This window comes from Phyllostomus discolor, chromosome 2 (genome assembly GCF_004126475.2).
Source record: "Phyllostomus discolor isolate MPI-MPIP mPhyDis1 chromosome 2, mPhyDis1.pri.v3, whole genome shotgun sequence".
Taxonomy (NCBI): domain Eukaryota; kingdom Metazoa; phylum Chordata; class Mammalia; order Chiroptera; family Phyllostomidae; genus Phyllostomus; species Phyllostomus discolor.
Genome location: NC_040904.2, coordinates 127,915,207 through 127,937,016, shown reverse-complemented (window position 1 = coordinate 127,937,016; position 21,810 = coordinate 127,915,207). Strand labels below are relative to the sequence as shown.

Here is a 21,810-nt window from a genome sequence, read left to right as displayed (position 1 = left end):
GTGAAATGAGTCCCTCAGTCACTATAACTCACTATAATTCCCTAATTGGGAATAATTTTTCCAATAACAATTTACCTACCCTTAAGGCCGTTACTCTCCTGCAAGGGAATGTTTCAACCCAGTGAGAAAACATTAAAATTACAACTAACACATATTTGTGTCCTTGAGATGGTGGCATTTGCACAAAAACCAATTGCCATACTTCAAGTGGACCTAAAGGGAGAAGGAAATGTTCCTGGGGCCTGTGGCGTGATTTTCCAGGCTTATGTTTTAGACAGATAAACATCTGCTGTACACTTCATGAGTTACAGTAGAAGAAGGCTTCCAGCAATACTGCTTACTCCATGGAGTCATCTTTGCAGGACCTCAATGTGCCAGCTCCTGCGCATGTGGAAGTGTGTGTAATTAGCCCTCTCTTATAGGCTAGACTGAACTCTGATTGGGTCCAAACCATATCTGTTTGTCTGAGTCAAAAGTTCCCCCCTTTTTGTTGCTATGTCTTCTTTTCTCCCTCTGCAGCTGTCTGTTGGAACTATAAATGACAGTCTTTTATTGATATAATAGAAAGAAGAAACATCCTTAGGTCTGGATAATTTGGTTCCTTATTGCTACTTGTCTAGCTACAGTGTCAACTAAATTATTTCCTTTTGCTTCCATGGTGGCAGCATTAGAATGTCCCGGAGTTTTGATAATTGCCAATTGTTTCGGTTGCTGTATGACATCTAATAATTCTGCAACCTGTTTTCCATTCTTCATGGGCTGTCCTGCGGAAGTTAAGAAGCCTCGCTGCTTCCACAATATCTGGAAGCCGTGAGCTACACCGAAGGCATAGTTACTGTCAGTGTAAATATTGGCTATTTGATCTTTGGCCAATTGACAAACTCAAGTCAGAGCAATGACTTCAGCTTGCTGGACAGTTCAAATTAAGATAAATAAGAAACTTCAGTTATGTCCACCACGTAAGTTATTGAATATCCCCCTTCATCTTACAGACAAGATCCATCTGTAAACCAAATGAAGTCAGCATTATCAATAGGAGATCCCTATAAACCATTGTTAGGAACAAAAAGGTGGTCAGGAAGCAAAACAATTGTGAGTGTCTTCATCCTTCAAAATGCCAGCAGAGTTGCTGGGTTAAGACTGTTACATCGAGTTAAATTAATATCAGGTGTAGAAAGCAAGAGTCTTTCATGAGAAGCCAGTCGACTGAGAGAAGTGTTGAGTGTGATGAGAATTTGGTGGAAACTCACCAGAATGAGGAAAATAAGCAAAGGAGAGCCCATAACTGTCTCTTCTATTTGTTTGCACAATGTGGCTGTAGCCAAGAGGGTCCTCCTACAGGGCATTAGGAGCCCCCTTTTAAAGCAATCCTTTATAATGGGGCTCAATTCCACTAGGTGTTAGAGGACATCGATGAATATTGTAGAGGCCAAGTATTGTCAGCGGTCACCTTAACAGGAGTGGCTGGCTGGTGTTGCTAATATCTGCACTGCAAAAGGCCCACAGTTGCATTGGAATGCCCTGTAACAAAGGTTCAGTTGATTTTAAGATTAGTTTCCTCTTGTGGAGTTTCCTTTAAAATCATTATTTTCCCAATGGGTTTAATGTCTGATTCATTTAGTTCTAAATACATTTCACCTTTCTGGGAAAAGGTGTTATTAGTTTGAAGAGAGTCTTACCCTCGCAGGTGAAATAGGGTAGATATGACTAGGCAAAGTACGTGTGGCCCCAAAGCATTGGGGACTTGAAAACAAAAGCATTGGTTGGCTAGATGCCCTACCGTCTGTCTAGGAGCTGAGTCCGATGGAGAGGGCAGCTTAGTTGGGTAAGAGTTATCAACAGATAGAGCAGCCCCTGCAAGGGCCTGAGTAGTTTCCTCTTTTATGGTAATTGTCTTTTCTACTAAACCGTTAGTAAGGAGAAGGGGAAATGCCCTCTCATAGTCCTTAGAGCAGCCCTGTTCCCGTCACCGTTTCTTTTCTTTTTCTAGATCCCATTTCTGTTTTCTACAGTCCTTCTTAAAGTGACCTGGCTTTCTGCAACCAAAACAGACTTTTCTACAGCAGTTTCCCAACAAACCTTGCTTGTAATTCTGTTGCTTTGCTCCCAGATACCAGTAGGCGTATTAATTGGAATGGGTCCGAATAGCCAGGATTATGTATTCTAATAGTTAAATTCTTTGCAAACCCATCAGGGTCCTGGAGAGGGTTGAGGAAATCTTTTAGTTAGATTCTTTAATTCTGGCCTAGTACAGGAAGAATAGATTATGCCTGGCAACCCTTGTCCTGAGACTGGCTTTTCTCTAAAGAAAGCTGTCAGAATTTCTAGGTTGTTCTGTTGTTTTCTGAGTCTCTCCTGGTCTGGTTTTCTATTCCAAGTGCTGCCTAAGTCAGTGGGGCACCATGGCGGAGGGCACGTGGGAGAGAGAGAAGGGGCAGGGAAAGGAGAGGAAGTCCGGACTGGGACACAAACGGCAGGGCGGGGCAGCTGGAGAAGAGGGAAAGTCGCGTGTGTCATTGAGAAGCTTTGGAAACTTCTTTAGTTCAGAAACAGTCACTACAATATTCTTATTAACTTGCTGCAAAGAAGAAAGTCCCTCTGTGCTGTTTCAGAGGCTTCTACTTGCCAGTCGAGGGAAACGCCTCTCATTCATTCAGCTTGATTTTAGAGCCAGCTTTTTTTTTCTGTTGTGCATGCAAAAATTAATTTAGGTGTCAAAAGAACTTCATTTTGGCTATCTTAAGTTAATATCAGTTCTAGTTAAATCTTCTCATTTCTGTAAGTACTTGCAAGTGAAGATTCCCATCTGCAGGAGTATTAATGGGGGCTGGGGGTGGGGGGGTTGTCAGCCTTGGAAGCACAATTTCCCATGTTAATTTAGCTTTATTTTGTGATCTGAAGAGTTGGAATAAAATTTCTTCAGATACTGTGTGGTGGGTTGAAGTGTGCTGCTTAAGGGTTGAGCTCCAAGGGGCTGTCATCTCCTGAGTTGCTCCAACCCCCTGGCGTGTTTCAGTTTTTCTCCCAGCTGTCTAATACGACAGAGTGCGAGGCAAACAGCCTTCGTGAGTGAGTCCTGGGACGCATCAATTATTTCACTGCAGTTGCATTGGAATCCCCTGTGGGGCCCCGCTCTTACTGAGCAGTACTCTCTGACACCTCCTCGTTGATTCTTACTCAATAAAGATATCTGCATTTCATGCTGGAGGGAGTAAATGCCCCTTATCTTCAGAACTGCATGAGTTCTGATTCTCATTTATCCAGCAAAAAAATTTTGTTCAGTCTCACAGTAAGTAGTTCCAATTGAAAAGTCCAATTTTAAGACCACCCACCCATTTTTTCCCAACTGTCCCTGAGTTATCTCAACCTTTAACCTTTAATGCCACCTCAAGGATTTGTTTTTTAAAGAACAGTTCAAATAAAGATGGGGCCTCCTACCTTAAAACAGGGGGGTCTGGAATTTCAAGAAAACTTACCCAGATTCACCAATGCAAAGTGAGGAGCTGGTGGGGTCCAATGAGCCCCTGCTGGTACCTAGCACTGGGTCTGGGTCTGCAAGGTGATCCTGGGTGGGCTTCTTTGGAATCCTGCTGACTATGCCAAGTAAATGTTGACATAAGAAACATCCAAACCTGTAGGGAATTTTTATGAGTTTGAATCAAAATGACGACAATTGCTGGGAGGCAAAATCTCAACAAATTGAGAAAATGTTCCAGAGATTGACAGTTTTGCAGTTTATTTTATACATGAGAATCAAAGGACATATAAGGAAGGTTACATGAAATCCATTCGTGGTAAATTAAGGGGGCGGGAAAAAGCAAAGCAGGGTAGAGGGATCTCTGGGATTGGATAAAACGGCAGAATAGAGTACCACAGACTCCCTTCACATTGGTGGGTACCGCATCTAGAGATGGTATTCCGGGAACGAGGTGATAATGAGGGGCTCTATGGGCTCCTGCTCTGGCATCTACAGTTGTGCCCTGAGGGCTCTGGAGAAGGAGATCACTCTGACATTTCTCAAGTGTGTCATCTTAGGTGCAGGAACACAACAGTCAGCCTCACTGATGGTAAAGACTGACTTTCATCAAGGAAGCTACAGGCATGACTACCCACCATGGCTCACTTTCAATTAGGATTTTTTATGTTCCTACGCGGGTACCTACGATCTCTGAGTCTGTAGGGCCTGCCAGTCAGGCCTCCCCTGAGCTTGTTGGGTTTAGTACATGGGCCCCTTTTTGTCCACAAATTAGAGAGAGAAAGACAAGAGCCTGACAAGTCCATACTTGGTTGCTGCTTGCCCTATGTCTCCCTCCACTCAGTTTTCTCAGGGCCAGCATTGCCTGCTAGAACATTCCACGATCACGGAAATGTTCTCTATCAGCACTTGCAGGTGGTAACCAACAGTCATCTGTGGCTGGCGAGCACTTAAAAAGTGGCCAGTGGTGTATCTGTAGAGTCATTTAAAAATGAACTGAGACACAGATCTGTCCCACTTCCCTTGGGACTTAAGTGTTTCTGTTCCATTTTTTCAGACCTGCTACTGAGTTTAGTGAGTAGTTCACAGGCTCCTAGTGAGCTACTTGCCCTGGGCTTGACCCAGAGCAGATGATGGAAGGAAGTCACCATTGCCAGACAAAGCCACGCTCAGGCCCAGGTTCTGGGAACAGGGACAGGTGTGAGAAGATGCTCCACGTGCCAGGTTGATAGGGAGCTTTTGATTAAATAGCTGTGTAATCACCATCAGAATATGTGGGTGCAGGCATATTATTGGTCAGTAGATGCACAGATGTCAACTTTGTCTGAAAAGAACCCAGGTGCTGATTTTTCCTTTTCAGATCATGTGCCTGGTGCGACTGCTCTCCACAGAGGTGGAGATATACATTATATCTGGATATGTTCAAACTAACAAAGTATTGAATACCTTCAGTTTTGAAGGTATTGTATTGAGCAAAGAGATAGGTAGAAAGATGATTAAGACATGGTTCCTACTAAAGGGAGCTTGCAATTATCTATTGAGTGTTATGTGCTAAGCATCTTTCATAAGTTTCATTTGATCCTTACAGCAGCTGTATTTAAGAAAGACATCGTTAGACTCATTTTAGACATGAGGAGACAGAGACCCAGCGAGGTTAAGTTACTAGTTCAGAGCAGCATAGCCACTTAAAGGAGAGAGCCCGGGTGCAAACCTGAGCCCGAGCTACCATTGTGTTTCTCCAGGATTATGGTGATAGTCTCCCGATAAGCCTTCTACCATGCTTCTGCTCAAAGCCCTGCAAATGCTTCTTCTTTCTTACCTAGAGTGAGAGGCAAAATCTTTACACAGGCCTGTAAGAACCTGTGTTATTCACCCTGTTACTTCACTGTTCACTCCCCTCTACCTCCACTTGCTCTGCTCAAATCATACTGGCCTCCCCTCATCCTAGGGCCTTTGTACCTATGGGTTCCTCTTCTAAGGGCACACTTGCCCAGATATCCAAATGATGTCATCATCCACTGCAAGTCTCTAAATAAGTGTCACCTTCTCAGCAAGACCCCCTCTGAGGATGCATTCTCCATCTTCTTACCCCACTTTATTTTGACCTTTATGCCATTCTGATATATGTTATATCACTTTTTGTTAACTGTCTGTCATCATGTCCCTGGGTGCATGCATGAGCATAAGCTCTTTGAGGGTAGGAACAACCCCCTCCCCCGCCACTGTGTTCGTTGCATTTTCCGAGCACCTCCATGATGCCTGATACAGAGTGGATGTTCGGTAGGTGTTCATTGACTGAACATGAGTGAAGCTCAGGTTCACCCAATTTCAAAGCCAGACTCGCTTATATTTTTATATCAATACATACTCATTGTTTAGGCCTGATAAGTTGTCCTGATTACTTTAAAGTGCATGATTATGTAGAATTATATGGGAGAATCAGAATAACCTAGACAAATATATGTTGAACCAACTTTCTTTAGTTTTAAAATCAGCCTTGGCCTAGTTCTAATGAAGCTGTCACTTGTAGCTTCTCATAAGGCTGATCAGATGTGGTCAGGAACTGCCTATGTGTGCGGACACTGCCCAGCATTGAAGAGTGGCTTTTGTGTGTGCACGCACATGTGTGTGTGTGTGTGTGTGTGCATGTGTGACCTTGTCCCTTACAAAAGCAGAAATCCTGTGCTCGTTATTTCCAGCCTTGTTGAGGACAGACACGAGAGGGTGATTAAGGAACCTGGTACCTTCGCCTACGTATTTAGTGAGTAAGAAAGGATGTGGTTTTAGAATTAAGCTACAAGTTTTACCACCCTGCTATTCAAAATATTTAATAGAAATCATATTTCTCTTTTTGGAAAAAATAGGTTATTCTTGATGAGAATTTCACCTCAAATTGTCCAGAGGTTATCTACGAAATTAAAGAAGAAACACCTGTTTTTTACAAACTTGTTCCTCATCCTAAGAAGAATATGTACATCTACGTAACAGCTGGAAAAGAGGTAGGTAAAAATACTGGTTATTGCTTCTGACTTATGAGTAAAAATCATTTAATTGATGTCATTATCTAGAGGCAAAGCTTTTACTTTGAACTGCCGAGTTTAAATGTCGCTGCAGGCTCGGAGAAGACCGGCGATGGTCCAAAGGCACAGAATTAAAAACATTACTGTCAGTAACTAAGCAAGAAATATCACCTATTTAGACAATTTTATTATTGGCTGTATTTCCAATGCCAAGTTTTGCAGAGGAGGGTGTGCTTGCAAATGGGAGCATAATCAGCAAGGTAACTGAATTTACACATTTATTGTGTGAGCACTGAATGGTTAGATGCATTTATGAATGTGTCCAGTGGGACTGGCTCTGGAATTTGGGGTTAATTTTGGGCCACAGTCTCATACACATTCACTAACCAGGAAATATATGGCACTTGCCCTCCCTCTCTTAATTTACTTGGCTGTTTTAGTTTTTCTTCTTGCTTCTGCTTACTGAATTATAAAGGACACCGTTTTACATATTCTTCATTTTTACAAAGCTTCACTAAGGGAAGGGGGAAAGAAACTAATGTGTATTGAGTCCCTTCTGACCACATACAAGCCACTGTTCTGCGTGTGGTCTCTCTAGATGGGACGCACAGAACTGGGTACACACACACACACACACACACACACAATAGACAATGTTAATGAAAAGTGTTAGTGATTTAATGATACGAAATTACCTTTGTTTTATATATGAAGAATCTAAGACTTGGAAAGGTTAAATAACTTGCTCTAGATTATATATGGGTTAGGCCTTGTCAGGACTAGGCCTTAAATTATGCCCTGATCTTTTAAAGCCCGTGATAAATGAGATCAAATCCTAAATTTATGAAAACTAAAGAGGCCATTGTGGCACGGTGGCTTTGACCCATGAGTATTCAAACATGCAAAGTGCAAGGAAGATAACTGAGACTTACATAATTACACAGGGGATGCAACAGAGGCTCCTGGCCCACCTGTTTTTCTTTCTGTTATATTCCATCATTCCGAGGACAATAGTGATGACGTTAATCCACATGTGCTATTAGAGCCAGAGAGTAGGTAGGCAAGCACTTTGTAGTTTCTGGAATTCCTAAAAGGGCCTTACTGCTCTTTGTATGTTAAAAGTCAGTTGTGTCAAAACGACCACATCGAGATGGCCACTGGACCTCATGTACCTTTGTAACCCAGTTCTTCACCAGATGGAGTCTCCTTGACCAGCTTGCTTCCCCATTCAAAAATTTTTTTATTATGTTTCTTCCCTAGAGTTCCCATACTGAGAGATTTTTGTCTACTCAACAAATTGCATATATTCAGGAGCAACCCCCATTCCTGGGCTTTATTCATCCAGGGTATCTCAAAGCCAGCAGTCAGAGAACTGACTGTGCTACCCCACAGAGCGCATCAAATACCAGCCCAGAGCCATGACCCTTGAGGCCTGGCTGAATCTGTGCACATTTTCCCACTCAGCTTTATAAAACATTGCAAATAGCTCAGAGATCCTCATCACTGCCTTCCCTGGAACCCAGGACGACAGTAGGATGGGGATCCTGGGAGACGGATCCAATAGCTGTCCAATAGCTGACGGGTCCTCCACTTTCTGAAGGTAAATTACTCTCATCTCTGGTCATTCAAAGCCTGAAGTCCTGAGGTGAGTTTTCAGCTGGGCGTCAAAGCTGGTTATTTGTTCATTCTTCACGTAGGCTTACTGCTAGACATCAGTAACACTCTGGTCAGGCCAGGATAACCTGAAGAGAGATAAAACCTAAGGAAAGTCCTTTCTTAGTTTCTTGGGCAGATAGTAATAGCCAAACTAACATGTCTGGGTTCATCCATACATTGGTGTATTATGTAGCCATTAAAAATAACCATATGAAGATATATGCATTGCTGTGGGATAGTCACAATACTGTGTTCAGTTGGAAAAGCAGGTCCAGTACAGTATTTATAGGCTCTTCTCTTTTACATGGAGTTGCATATTTCTGTGTTTAAGTGTGCTGTATGGTAATTCTTATAGAATATTCTAGAGTTGCATATTCCACTAAATACTCTGAGCAAAAGTTGTCCTAGGAGCAGAAGTTACTGACCATGCCCCTCGGAGTGCCATGACATTGGGCATGTTCAAAGGCTCCCAGAAGCCTTGTGCTAAGGAAATCTGTTTCACTTTTTCAGTGTAAGGTTTCACATGTTTGTTGAACCGTGGAAGCTTTTCTCACGTAGCAGCAGCAGCCAGCATTTATTGAGCGTTTAGTATGTGCCAGACCATGTTTGTAATAACCCCGTGGAGTCTGCAACACAATCACCATTTCACAGATGAGAAAACAAGGTTAGAGAGATTATGTGACATTTATGAAAATCCCCCAGAATTAAAAAGCTGTTTTGTGAGCTACAAGGAAATATCCGCATTCTGGTTCATTCTGGCTCAGGCTGGTGGTCTGCCCGGCACGTCCGTCAGCAGCACTGAGAACTGAGAAGTGGGTAGTCATGGTTGTCCTCCATGGAGTCAACTTAGAGTCAAAAGATATTCCTCAGGATAGCTTGTTTTCCTCACAGACCCTTTCTTGGCCTCTGTTTCTCTAGCCTTTTTAAGCACTTACTTATACTTTCTAGCATGTATAGCTTCCTGGTTTAACGAGTTCCACAGTTTCTTTACTACCTGCTGTGGGATGCTGCCTGCAGTAACTGGGCCGTGTGACACTCACGTCCCCACCTCCCACCCCACTTCACAGCTCTGCCAGCAGCCTGCTTCTGCCCAGCACCAGTGCCCACTCTGTGGGCTGCTATTTCCTGACAACTGGAAGAGATGACTCTAGGGGTAGGGAATGATTTGAAAACTGCCCCTGTTTCTTTTAATTTCAACTGCAGTGCAGGGGGTATGAGCCATTGAGGCAGGAGCTGAGGCGATGGAGCTACCCCTGAGCGGGGTGTGGGAGGGTTCTCCTCACTTCCACGGCCACTGACAACCTCACGCTCCTCCTGGGCCAGAGCCCCTCACTGTTTCTAGATGCTCATTTCCAAAGCACTGTTGCCTATCTTTGCATGAAACCAGCTGACCTGATTCCATGATCCCTTTCGACGTCATTCTTAGCCTATCAGAAACCTAACTGCATATCAGACTCACCTGAGAGAGCACCTGAAAATACAGATTCCTCGGCCCTGCCCTACACCTACTCAGCTAGAGTCCCAGCAGCAGGGGGCTGGGAATCTGCACTTTTACAAGCTCCCAAGGTGATTCTGATAACCTGCTTCCTACCTTGGGACTTGGGACATCCTGCGCATGGTCATTATGGAGACATCCAGAGTTTGAGCCAATAAATGTCTCTCTGTGGCCCTTCCTCAGATAAGGTGTGGTGGTTTTTCTGGTATTGCTCATTATTCCATCTGAACTGCTGTCATCTTTATTTTTAGGTGAGGAGAATTGGAGTTGCAAACTGTAATAAACATAAATCCTGTTTGGAGTGCTTAACAGCAGCAGACCCTCACTGCGGTTGGTGCCATTCGCTGCAAAGGTATCTCCTGAATTCTTTCTCACCAGCTCACATGTTCAGAGAAGTGTCACAGGGCAGAGCACTTGTTGCCCTGTGGTGACAATTCACTCCAGTGACCTGGGAGGGCTGGTCTCTTCGATGACTAGAATATCACTGTGTAATGTGAATTAATTCCCAGAGATGTTCCCAGCCGTGTTGGTGCTTTAAATCATTTGATCCGGACCACTCAGGGTCACCCACTCTGGGGATGGGAGGGGCAGGTATGTGACCTAAAGAGGATAGCCTGGAGCTGTCAGTCTGCTTTTACTTTCCACGGAGTTCTCCCCAGTTTGAGAGAGAGGTGAAAGGCATGCCCTCAGGGGAGGTAAAAGAATAAGGATGTTTGAAATTTTTTGACTGAATCCTCACAATGTCACATACTCAGATGGTACAGTGGAAGCCTTATTATTGATGATGTTGTCTCCAAATGTGCCATACAGCTGTGGGCCTGATGCACAACCTCAGGCTCGGGCAGGATCTGCCCAGCCTGGTCCTGACTTACGATGCTCATGACCCATCGAGGCTCAGGGGCAACTTGGAGCGGCTTCCTCACCATGGCAGCTCCTAGCATCACTGGGATCGGCCTGGTTGGATTTGCCGTTACTATGGTAACCCAGTACTCAGGCTCTCACTATAGAAGCAAGGAGAGAGCCTGAGCTGCAGCTCAGGCAGAAGAAGAAGAAGAAAAAAACATAACAGTGTCTGTCAGTTTGGCTCTTTCAGTTTTTAAAGGTAAAAAAGGATAAGAAAGAGTAGAACAGGTGCGGAGAAGCTGGAGGCGGAACAAGGGGGCAGTTTGGAGGAAGAAGAGAGGGCTAGGAAGAGAATTTGGGAGCCTCTGGAGGAGGAAGCCAAGAACAATGAAGGGAGAGGGGGGAATACAATGTAAACAAGAGGTTTAGGAAACAAACTAAAAACATGGGGATGGAATTAATGAAGAGTTCACGGAGGAAGTCAAAAGCTGAGATGCCGCAGGATGCATAATTGCCTGTGCCTTTTCCAGCGCTTCCTTACCGGGCTGTTTCCGTCAGAATCACTGGCACACAAAAGAAACAGGGCCAGGAAAATTCTCATGAATAATTGTAACTGGGTGGGAAGGTTTTCTTCTTGTCATTTGCCCAAGAGTAGAGTTTAAGGAATTAACCGATCGTGAAGAGCATTTCATCGGCACACACCCGCTAAGCAGTTTTGCTCTAATCTTTCCGCCCCGTCCCACTTGCGCAGGTGCCCTGTCTATCTTAGCAGAGCTACGTGCGGGGGTTCATCCAGTGATGGCGTGGTAGTGGTGACTGAACAGCCACACGGAGCTAGTGGCTACTCGACTGGCAAATGCAGGACACGGGAGATGTCCAGGCTGGCGACATGAATTAGGGAGTTTGTGGTGTTTAGATGGGACATAAGGAAGCCTTCAGACCAGATGGTGGGGAGGGGAGTGCAGATTGAGGGCAGAAGTAATTGGAGAACTGAGCACTGAGGTGGGTGATTTTTAGGGGTCCGGGAGATGAAGAGGAAACAGGACAGGGAAGAGAAAAAACTGAAGAAGGTGATCTCTGGGGAGCGAGAGAAAGAACGGAGTGGTCCCCGGAGGGAGTGGTCCACTCTGCCGGGTTGCACTGAGAGGTCAGGCAAGAGGAGAAGAGAATCGGTCCACTGGGCTTAGCAGGTGATGATTGGTGACTGTGACAGTGACAGTTGGGGAGGTGGTGCTAAAGCGGCAAGCACAGATAACAAGAGGACAGAGTAGAGACAACTCTTTAGATGAATTTGCTGAGAAAGATGGCAGAAAGCGCGGGAGGGAAATGGAGTCCAGACAGTGTAGTGTTGTTGTTTATAAGGGGCATGAAATAGCAGCGTGTTGGAGACTATTGGGAAAAGTCCTGAGGAGAGGGGGAAACTGATGATATGAGAGAGGAGAAAGTCATGGAGTGTTGTCTCTCAGCAGATGAGGGGAAGTATGACCTAGCACACCAGTGGGGAGGCCAGCCTCACACAGGGACAGCTCCTTCTTGGTCCTGGGAGGGAAGGTGAGAATCTGCACCCGGGAGCAGGTGGGTGGTAGAAGCGTGTACAGTGTATTTTCATATTGTTTACATCATTTTCAGTGACTTAAGACAAGTGAGAGTGAGAAGAGGTTGGGAGGGGTGGGTTTGAACAGAGAGAAGGTGTGAAATAGAGTGGGAGAGAGAACGGAGATGGGAAATACAGGATGATTTCCAGGAAGCGTTAGGGCCCAGTTGAGGTTGGTGGTCTTGCTTTTGAAATGAAAACAGTAAACATGGTTTTGCTTTCGCAAGTCAAGTTCAGCTCTGTTGGCAAAGTCAAAGAGTAGGCGAGAGTTAGGTGGAGCCTGAGTTGGGGCTTTTCCAGGAAGTCCTTCAAGAGGGGACAGAGGGGCCTGGGAGCTGAGGGTACACGCAGGGGGTGGACAATGATGTTGACATGGTTATTGATACTTATAATAGTGAACTCTGGGCTTTAAGATCTAAGTGAACATGAGCAGAGGAGTGAGGGAAGTGAGAAGGTGGTAGGATCTGTGTGTGCACTGGAGGTTGCAGTTGGGGGAAAACTTGTTGGAGCCAGGGAACTGGAAAAAGGGCAGTGGACTGTGGGGAGCTTGAAATTAAGGTCGGCCCTGGAGTGGGCTACAAGGAAGCCGTGACTTCAGGGGAGGGCCTGGTTTTGATACGAACAAGAAGGGGAAAGGAAGAATGGGAGAACAGGTTGAGGGCATGGGGCTTGCACTGATGGTGACTCTGAGTTCCAGGCTTCTACAAGCCTGCTCACTGCTCCCCTGGCTTCGACTCTTACTCCCTCACCTCTGCCAGTTAAACTCCACACCAGATCCTGTCATTTCCCAGCTTGAGCACCTCCACTGGCTTCCATCTTACAATTCAGTCTGACTCCATTACTGCCAGGGCCTACATACAAGGCTTTCCATAGTCTGGCCCTTTGCTATTTCTCAGACCTCTCTGGCTAATCTCTCCCTTTGCCCTACCCTGGCCACACAGGCTTCCTTTCTGACTGAAGAGTGTGCCAGGCTGTTCCTGCCTCGGGGACTTTGCACTTGCTGTTTCCTCAGTCTAGAATATTCTTCTCCAGATCTGTCCACAGCTGGCTCTGGCTTGATCATCAGGTCCCAGCACACACACATCTCAAGGGATTATCCAGTCTGAAGTAGCCTCACTTCACTCACAGTGACATCACTGTTTTATTGTCTTCGTGGCCCTACCACTATTTGAACTGATCTTATTTCTCTGTCACTCCCTTTATTAAAATATGAACTGCATAAATGTGAATTGCAATTGCAATTAAAATGTGAATAAGACCTTGTCTTGTTCATTATTGTATCCTCCAGAATCTAGGACAGTGCCTGGTACATAGTAGGTATATGTTAAATGACTGGAGTGGACTGAATGATTGGGAAACTACCAATGGCTGGAGACTTGTGCGTGAAGATCACAAAACACTCTGGAGGTGTGGACTGATGGCCCTTCCCAGCCGTGTCAGGTTACCCGGTTGCACACTGGCTCGGTTCTGGCCTAAGATTAAATAAAACTAAGCTTCAGACCCGTGACTCACATTTGGCTCCCAGTGCCGTTCAAAATTAGGAATTCTAAAGGGGGATGTTTTCTTATAACTGCAGAGCATCCCACTGTGTTTATTTTAAATGCCACAGATTTATTTAGAAAAATAACTTATTTTCTCTTTTGAGAAGGTTGAGCTTTCTTGCATACGTGTGTAGAAAGTGAATTTGTTGGGAAGGTGGGGTAAGAAAATGATCTTCATTTCCTTTTGATGGGGTGTTAAGAATAGGCATTCAGTATAAGCAGATAAAAAGCAACTAGATAAACAATGAGCTCTAAAAAGTCTTGTATTTTATTGTTGGAACTTCAAATCCAACCTGTGATGAATTTGTCTGTGTGGGTGGAAAGTAAATTTTTGCAGAATGAATATCTTGGGTTTGGAAGCAGTTTCTCAGCTTCTCCCATATTGCAAAGCATAGCACATGTGTTCAGTTATGGATTTCCACAAAACTGGCAATCCCGAACCAATGAGTGAGTGAGGTTCCAAAAGTTCATTTGCAAGTTTGGCACTCAGACTGCATTTTCCCATAGAGACAGTGGCATAAATTAAGGACTGATTCCCATGTCAGCCCACAACATTCAATTCATTTAACTTCAACAAATATTTATCGAATATCTACCAAGAACCCAATACGGGAAGTCAGATAACTAGGTGATACTGGGAGAGGTCAGTTGCCATTCTTGGGCTTAAGGAATTCACACATTAGCCAGGAGACAGACATGTCATTGGCCAATGTTCATCATTCAGTTGTATGTCTAATCAACAGATATTGTTGGAGCACCTACAATGTGCTCAGCCCCGTGCTAGGTGCTTGGGATACAGTTCTTTCTTGCCTACATGGAGCTTACAACTAGTGAGGGATGTAGACGCATGTATTAGTCAGGTTTCTGCTGCAATAATACTGAGTAACAAACAAACTCTTAGTCATTTACAAGAACAAACATTCGTTTTTGGGGTTTTTTTTGCTCATGGTTCAGCTTTAACAGTCATGGAAGGTTGGGAGGCTCAAGTTGCAGGTCAAGAGTTGGATTCAGCTAATGAACAAAATAAATTGCTGAACAAAAGAGAAACAGAGGCATGAATACATGGAATAGTCTGCCAGTTGTCAGGGGAGAGGGGTAGGGAGACTAGATGAAAGAAGGTGAAGGGATTAAGAAAAAAATGTATACATAACACAAAGACACAGACAACAGTGTGGCGATAGGCAGAGGGAAAGGGGGCGGGGAATAGATGGAAGTGGGTGGAGGGGAGAAAACGGGGATGGAATGAGACTTTGCTTGGGGCAATGGGTGCATGATGCAATGTGCAGAGGATGTTTTATTGAGTTTGTACATTTGAAACCTGTATAGTTTTATGAACCAATGTCACCCCACTAAGTTCAATTAAAACACGGAGTTCAATTCAGGTCTGCTTCACATATCTCCCATTCTACACATGCTCTTCTCATGGCAGAGAGCAGAAGCCCAAGGGGCCAAGCTGAACTCTGCCACACATTCAGAGCCTCTGCTCATGTCATGTTTGCAAGCAAGCTGTGCAGCCAAGCCCAGCATCAGTGGGGTAGGGAGATACACTCTGCCTACTGTAGTGGGAGATGGTGCAAAAGGACATGGCAAAGGCTGTGGATGTGTGATTCTCGCACAGGAGAGACTGTAGAATGGGAACAATAATCCAGTCTACCTTAATAAGTTAAGGAGCTACCAATCTACAAATAAGTAAATGGAGTATAATAAGGGTTAGCACAGAAGAAGTGAAGGGTTTTATGTGGGCACATGGAAACCATCTAACCAAAACTTAAAAGGTCAGGGAAGGCTTCCTAGAGGGATGTCTAAGCTGGACCTGAAATGTGAGCAGATATCAGCCAAGTACAGAGGAGGAAGGGGCAGCTGGCTCAGGGAACAGGCTGTGCAAGGCCAGGGTCTATAGGGCAGTGGGCTTGGGGCTCAGTAGGGACAGAGAGTGCAGTCTAGCCGGGGAGTGTTGGGAAATGAGGTTGGCATGATAGGCAGAGGCAGATAAGACTGGGTCTTATAAGCCATGTTAGAGAATTTGGATTTTGTTGGAGGGACTTTGGGGAGCCATCGCTGGGCTTTAATTAGAAGAGGCTAGATCAGATGTGTGCTTTAGAACATGCAAAATAGACCAGAAGGGACACTGCTGGAAGCTCCAGATCACTTAGAAGGTGGCGGTAAACCAGCAAGAGACCAGAGACTGAATTAGATGATAGTGGCAATAGGAAGAAGTGGGTGGATTTAAAAGCTATTTGGAAGGTAAACTTGACAGGACTTAGTGATTAATTGGATTCCCCCTTGAGTCTGACATGCTAAAAATAGGGCCAGAAAATGAAACGTAAAATATCAAGGTGGCCACTGTTTTTCTGGAAGATGTATTCTTTCCCCTTAGATCTAAATCCTTGCAAAGAAAGAAACGATCCCCAAACATGCACTGGGCTAGCCATATGCCCCAGGCCCCGGACTAGGCACTAGGCTGCAGCCCAAACAGTGGGCACCTAAGTCAAATGGGGAGGGGCTTCCAACAGATGCCAGGGCTGAGCGTCCAAGGGTGCAGTGGTTAGTGCTCTTTTCCCAGCAGAGCAGGACTTTGGTGTTGAGATTATAAGAGGAGTGCAGGTGTCTGGCTTGGGTTCCCAGAAGCACATGGTGTCATTAGGGAGTAGGATGTAGGAGCAGCAGCCCGTTTGGGATGCACGGCAATGCAGGGGTGACTCTCACACTGGCAGCAGGAGTGGTGCAGCGTGGGAGGAAGGACACAGATCTTGGAGTCAGTTCGCTTGTGATCCCATCTGGGCTTCTGTGTGGCCTGCAAGTTTCTCATCTTCTTTGTGATTCTTCTTTGTTCTAAAGCAAGGTTGTAACCTTACAGGGTTGCCGAAAGAATCAATTCAGATAATGTCCATAAAGTCCTAGGCACAGTGTCTAGTAAGCCTTACTGCTCATAGTAAGTACTCAAGTAATATTAGCCATTATGGTGGTGGAACCCCAGAGGAGGGAGCCATTACTTGTAACAGAGGGTGGGAAAGGTTTTGGAGAGAAGGTGGCATGAAATTAGGCCTTTCAACTGAGAAGACTTTCCCTACGGGATGGAAGGTGTGGAAGGCACTTCAGGCAGAAGAACCAGCCCAAGAAGAGGTCTTCTGAGGGCGTGGCAGATTGAATTCCATCACTCCAGCACTGGCTCCAGGAGGCCGGGTGGGACCAGGATGGGAAGGGCTCTGAGTCTGGACTTCATTAGGTGCTGCTGAGAGCTTACTGTATTAAAGGGTTTTTAGCAGACGGCTGACGTGATCATGATTGTGTTTTAAAAAGAGGATCCTGAAGGCAGCGGGGAAGACGAACGATCTGTTTTAAACCTGAGCACCAGCGGCACCGCACTGCCCAACCCTGCCCCTTCCAGGGTCACTTTCTTTTGGTTCATTTTGTAAAGAGTGACTTTACGTCACATGCCTTCCAGAGTCTTCTTCCTGGCAGCTACTTCTCCAGATTTCGTGTACCTCCCCACCTCTCTCGACACTACCACAGAGCTCTACGTGCTTTGGTCCCGGCCAAGTGATGGAACCAGAGCTGCATCCTCTGTAGAAAATGGGCCACACACTCCTTCGTTGTCCCACCCTGTAATGCCGCACCCTGCACAGGACATGGACAGGGCGGGGACAAAGCCCCCAGACATGCTAATTATAAGGTGTCTGTAGGCTCTCCTTGATTATTTTTATACGTTTAACACTTGCCCATATTCTTCATGTTTCTTTCATGGTGACAGTTGGTAGACCTGCAGGCAGCCTCTGGTAGCAGTTTTTAGGTCTTCAGCTGCTGGTGGTTTATTCTACACGTGAGACTGTGAACAAGATCATTTCTCAACTCGGCCTAACAGCAGGAGTCTGTGGCCAGTCCCCGTCAGACTTTGTGAAAGGCTTGGGGGTAACAGAAGGGGATTTTGAACGCAGAAGAGAAAACTGAAATTTGAATGCTAAACATATTTGTGCCTCAGAATAACAATCAAAAAGAGTTAAGTGATTTGCTTACAGACATATCCAGTTCCTTGCATCGCTCTCCTATCTCGAGGTCTGCCTTCCTTCTCTTCTCCAAGAGACATTCCTTCCTCAGGCCTCCCCAGGGCGAATCATTGACCCAAAGGGCAGTGGGCTGTTGCCGTAGAACTTGACCAAGACAACCCATGGGGCTTGGTAACCTGTGGCCACATTTTCCTGAAGCCTGTGTTATTGTGGTCCAGTCTGCCATCACAAGAGGTGGACAGTGTGCAGCAGAGAAGGCCACTGAGGGCCTTTCAGTGGAGGTGTCCATCAGCTGTGCCCACTTAGTCTTCAGAATGCAGTTGAGTGCCCTTTCCTCAGGAAGCCTGCCTGGAGCCAGGCCGAGCCAGGAGACAGGGTCTGCGTGCATGGAGAACATGTTTTGTCCTGCGTCTTCCAGCCCATGGTCCATTTAGACCTCCTGGTATCCTATGAAGTGAGCACTATTACAACACCCACTTTAGGAATGGAAAAACAGTCTTAGGTTGTGTATCTGTTTCCCACTGCTGCTTTATCAAATTACCTCAACCTTGGTGGCTTAAAACAACATGTATTTATTCAGGTTATGGTTTTGGAGGTCAGAAGCCTGCAATGGTTTCACTGGGCTAAAATCATGGTATCAGAAGAGCTGTGTTTCTTCTGGAGGCTGTAGGGAGAATTGTTTCCTTGTTTTCTCTAGCTCTGGAGGCAGCAGCCTGCATTCCTTGGCTCATGGTTCCTTCTCGCATCTTCAGAACCACCAGTGTAGCATCTTCTGATCTCCTTCTCTGACTCTGACCATCCTGCCCTCTCTTTTAGGGACCCTTGTGAGTACTTTGGGCTCGCACAGATAACCAAAGATAACCTCCCCATTTTGAGACCCTTCATCACCTCTGCAAGGTCCTTTTTGCCATGTATACTATGTACTCACAGGTCACAGAGATCAAGACATGGGTATTTCTCAGGGCCATTATTCTGCCTGCCAAGGGTTGAATACTTAGTGCAACCAGTTTTCAAATCTAGGTTTAGCTCTAGCTGCCAAGCAAGTACCATTATCTACCTCTGTAGCAAAATGGAAGAGAAACAAGAGAGACATTATCCCTCATGGTGGTGGGAGGTAAGGGGAGAGCCTGGTCTAAGTGGACCTTTCATGGACGACTGATTATACATAAGAGAGAGAATGGGATTCAGGGCCTACCTGAGTTGTAGAAACTGTTCCACCTGGAAAGTGAAGCATCCATGCATTTATTTGTTGACCGCCTAGTGTGTGCCAGACACTGTTCTCAGCACTAGGATTCGCTAGCAGTGAAAAACACAGTCCCGGATCTTGGCCCCTGTGGAACCCTTCTAATGAGATGCATTAGTTTTCCAAGGCTGCCATAAGAGATGACCACAAACTCAGAGGCTTACAACTAACAGATTGAGTCTCTCACGTTTCTGGAGGCTAGAAATCCAAAATTAAGGGGTCAGCAGGGCCACGTTCCCTCAGGTTCCGGGGGAAAATTCTTCCTCTGCTCTTTCAGCTCCTGGTGGCTCCTGGTGCTCTCGGCTTGTGGCAGCATAGCTCTATCTCTGCCCGTCTTCGCACGTCCTTTTCCCTTTGTGTGTCCCAATTCCCCTTTCCTTTTTCTTATCAACGTACCCGTCATTGGACACCTTAAATCCAGTATGATCTTACCTTGAGATTCTTGTTACATCTGCAAAGATCCTGTTTCCAAGTAAGGTCATATTCTAGGGTTTTAGGTGGACATGAATGTGGGGGGAACATTATTCAACCTACTGCATGAGGGAAGATGGGCAATATAACAGAAAGTTCAGAAGGAAATAGAGAACCCATCAGATGGTGATCAATGCCATGAAGAAAAGTAAAGCATAGGATGGGGTAGGGAGTGCTGGCTGGAGGCAGGGGAGGTTGCAACTTTCAATCAGTAAGACCCTGGAAGGCCTCACTGAGAGGGGGACACCTGACCCAAGACCCGAAGGAGCACATTCAGCTTTGGGGATGGCTCTAGCTGAGGGGCCAGGAAGGCAGTCTAAGACAGAAGACCGTTCTGATTCTGTGTTCACTCCTCCTTTCCTTCCAATTGCATATGAAGTCTAAGAAGTGACACTCCTTTGTGGTCCAGTGAGGCTCTAATGACAGCAATAATGATAATAATGGGATTTGGAGGCAGCCCTCCTTCTCGTGTGAGGGCCCCATTGTGCCGACTAACTGTGTAGAAGCAAGTAGGACAACTGCCTGTGGGGCGGAAGCAAAGGGGAATAGTTATTTGGGCCTCAGGGCATCACTGAGTTACCCTGGCAGAGAACTAACCTGCATATGGGTTCCTGAGAATGAGAATGCCGGAAGGGTTTTGGAGCCTTTGAACCCTGGAGAGGGGTCTTGGGTGAACCTGAATCCCCTGGGTTCTTCACTGTATCAGCTATTAGAGGAGCTATGAATAAATCCTAGTTATTTCAAAGCAAAAGGTGAAGACGGAAAAAAACCATTAAGGGCCACAGGTGCACCCTTTGTGTGCCGACAGTTGACGATGCCCAGCACAGGCAGGAGGCTCACCTTCTGCAGAAGCCAGTTTTGTTCGGGAGAGCAGGCGCCTGTGGTCCTCAGACCTCAGCATCCAAACTGCTTGTCTATGCCATCTCTCTAATTGATGCCCTCTGACTGGGAACAAGTACCATTAGGAACACCCCTTTTAGTAAATATATGTTTTAATGGAATAGATTTTTTTCGGAATGACCTTATTTCAGGCAGCAGGCACTTTCATAAGTATGTATTGATTGGCTCTAAATTCCTCAAATGTTTGCACTTGTCTTTGTGACCTGGCATTTGTCCTGTTCCCAGCAACTCCCCACGTTCTTTCTTCTGTAATGTTTTACTCCGTTTGAACGCTGGTGTTCTGCTGTAGTGAGAGTGGGCCATTTCTGATGTGCCACACGTGGTATGTAATATTGCTTTCGGGAGGATGGGATTGTTATTGCCACATGTTTACGGGTGGGGAAGCCGAGGCCCAGAGAGGCCAGGGGCTGTGCCCCTGTTACATGAAGAATGTGTGGGAGAGCAGCTCTGAACCCAGATCTTCCCGACTCAAAAGACGTCATTTCCCATCTTTATTTCCACGCCACCTGTTTTGTTTAAATGCCTCACTTAAATTCTCCAGTTCATGGTTTGCATTTGAAAATAAAATTCCAACTTTTAGTACACTCATCACCCACAGAGGAGCCACCACATGGGGTGAAGGCCACAGATCCCTTTTGTGTGAGAGGTTCAGTCTGCAAGTGTGTTTTTGTGTGCTAAATAACTCCAAGTTTCCAGACAAAGGCTGGTTTTCCACCACGCCAGTTAATGGGCCAACCCAGTGAACAAAAAAATCAATGGAACAACTTATGCTGGTATCATGGAGACAGAGACAAGAATTTAGTCACTTTAAAATTTAATTCTGAATCCAATTCAGCTAACGTTTGTTGAATGCTAGCGGTGGGCCAGGCCCTGTACTAGGCCCTGGGGAAAACCAAGATGAACGAGGCTCTGCCTTGGAGAAGCTCGCAGGTTAGTACGGGAAGCAGACACTGAACAAATAATTTCATTACACCATGGCAAGTGCTCTCGTAGCTGGTGCTCAAGGTGTGGAGAGACCCCCAAAGAACCCTTTAGTCTTGGGATAAAAGACAGCTGTGATTAAGGATCTTCCAAGAAGGCTTGAACTGCATCTGCCTTCTTATGTGGAAAAGGCGTGCTGAATGTAGCCCCGGTGCCTGTGGGTAGGGCAAATGGGCTCTCTGGTTAACTGTGGTGCCCGAGTCCCTGTCTCCTCACTGCCATTTGTGTTTATTTGGCTTATGTCACCCACATTTTTGCCTAAATTCTTTTTACTTGCCTGTGCAATTAGTGTAACAACTACTACTAATATTTACTGTACACTTCAGTGAAATAGTTATATGTTTTTTGTAACAACTCCATGGGATAGAGACTCACATTTACTGGCTTTCTGCAGATGAAAAGCCTGAGACACAGAGATGGCATGTGATTTGCCCCAGGTCACCGGCTTGTAATTGGCAGAACCGCTCTCTGCTTCCTTCCTAAGCTCTAAGCAATCTGGTCTTTAATCACTTCCTTGCAGAGACCAAGCTTTAAGTGAACTCAGGGTCTTGGCACATGCTGTTCCTTCTGGCTAGAATGCTATTCCC

The 21,810-nt window shown here is 45.6% G+C and overlaps 1 protein-coding gene across 1 annotated transcript in view; it reads left to right on the top strand.

Moving 5' to 3' along the window:
- The window catches only part of PLXNC1 (plexin C1), a 150,765-nt gene that overhangs the window by 36,272 nt on the left and 92,683 nt on the right, over positions 1–21,810 (top strand). Inside the window, exons 3-4 of the mRNA XM_028532099.2 lie at positions 6,340–6,474; positions 9,898–9,998. Of these exons, the coding sequence (XP_028387900.1) occupies positions 6,340–6,474; positions 9,898–9,998 (236 nt within the window). The remainder of the gene's footprint in view (positions 1–6,339; positions 6,475–9,897; positions 9,999–21,810) is intronic.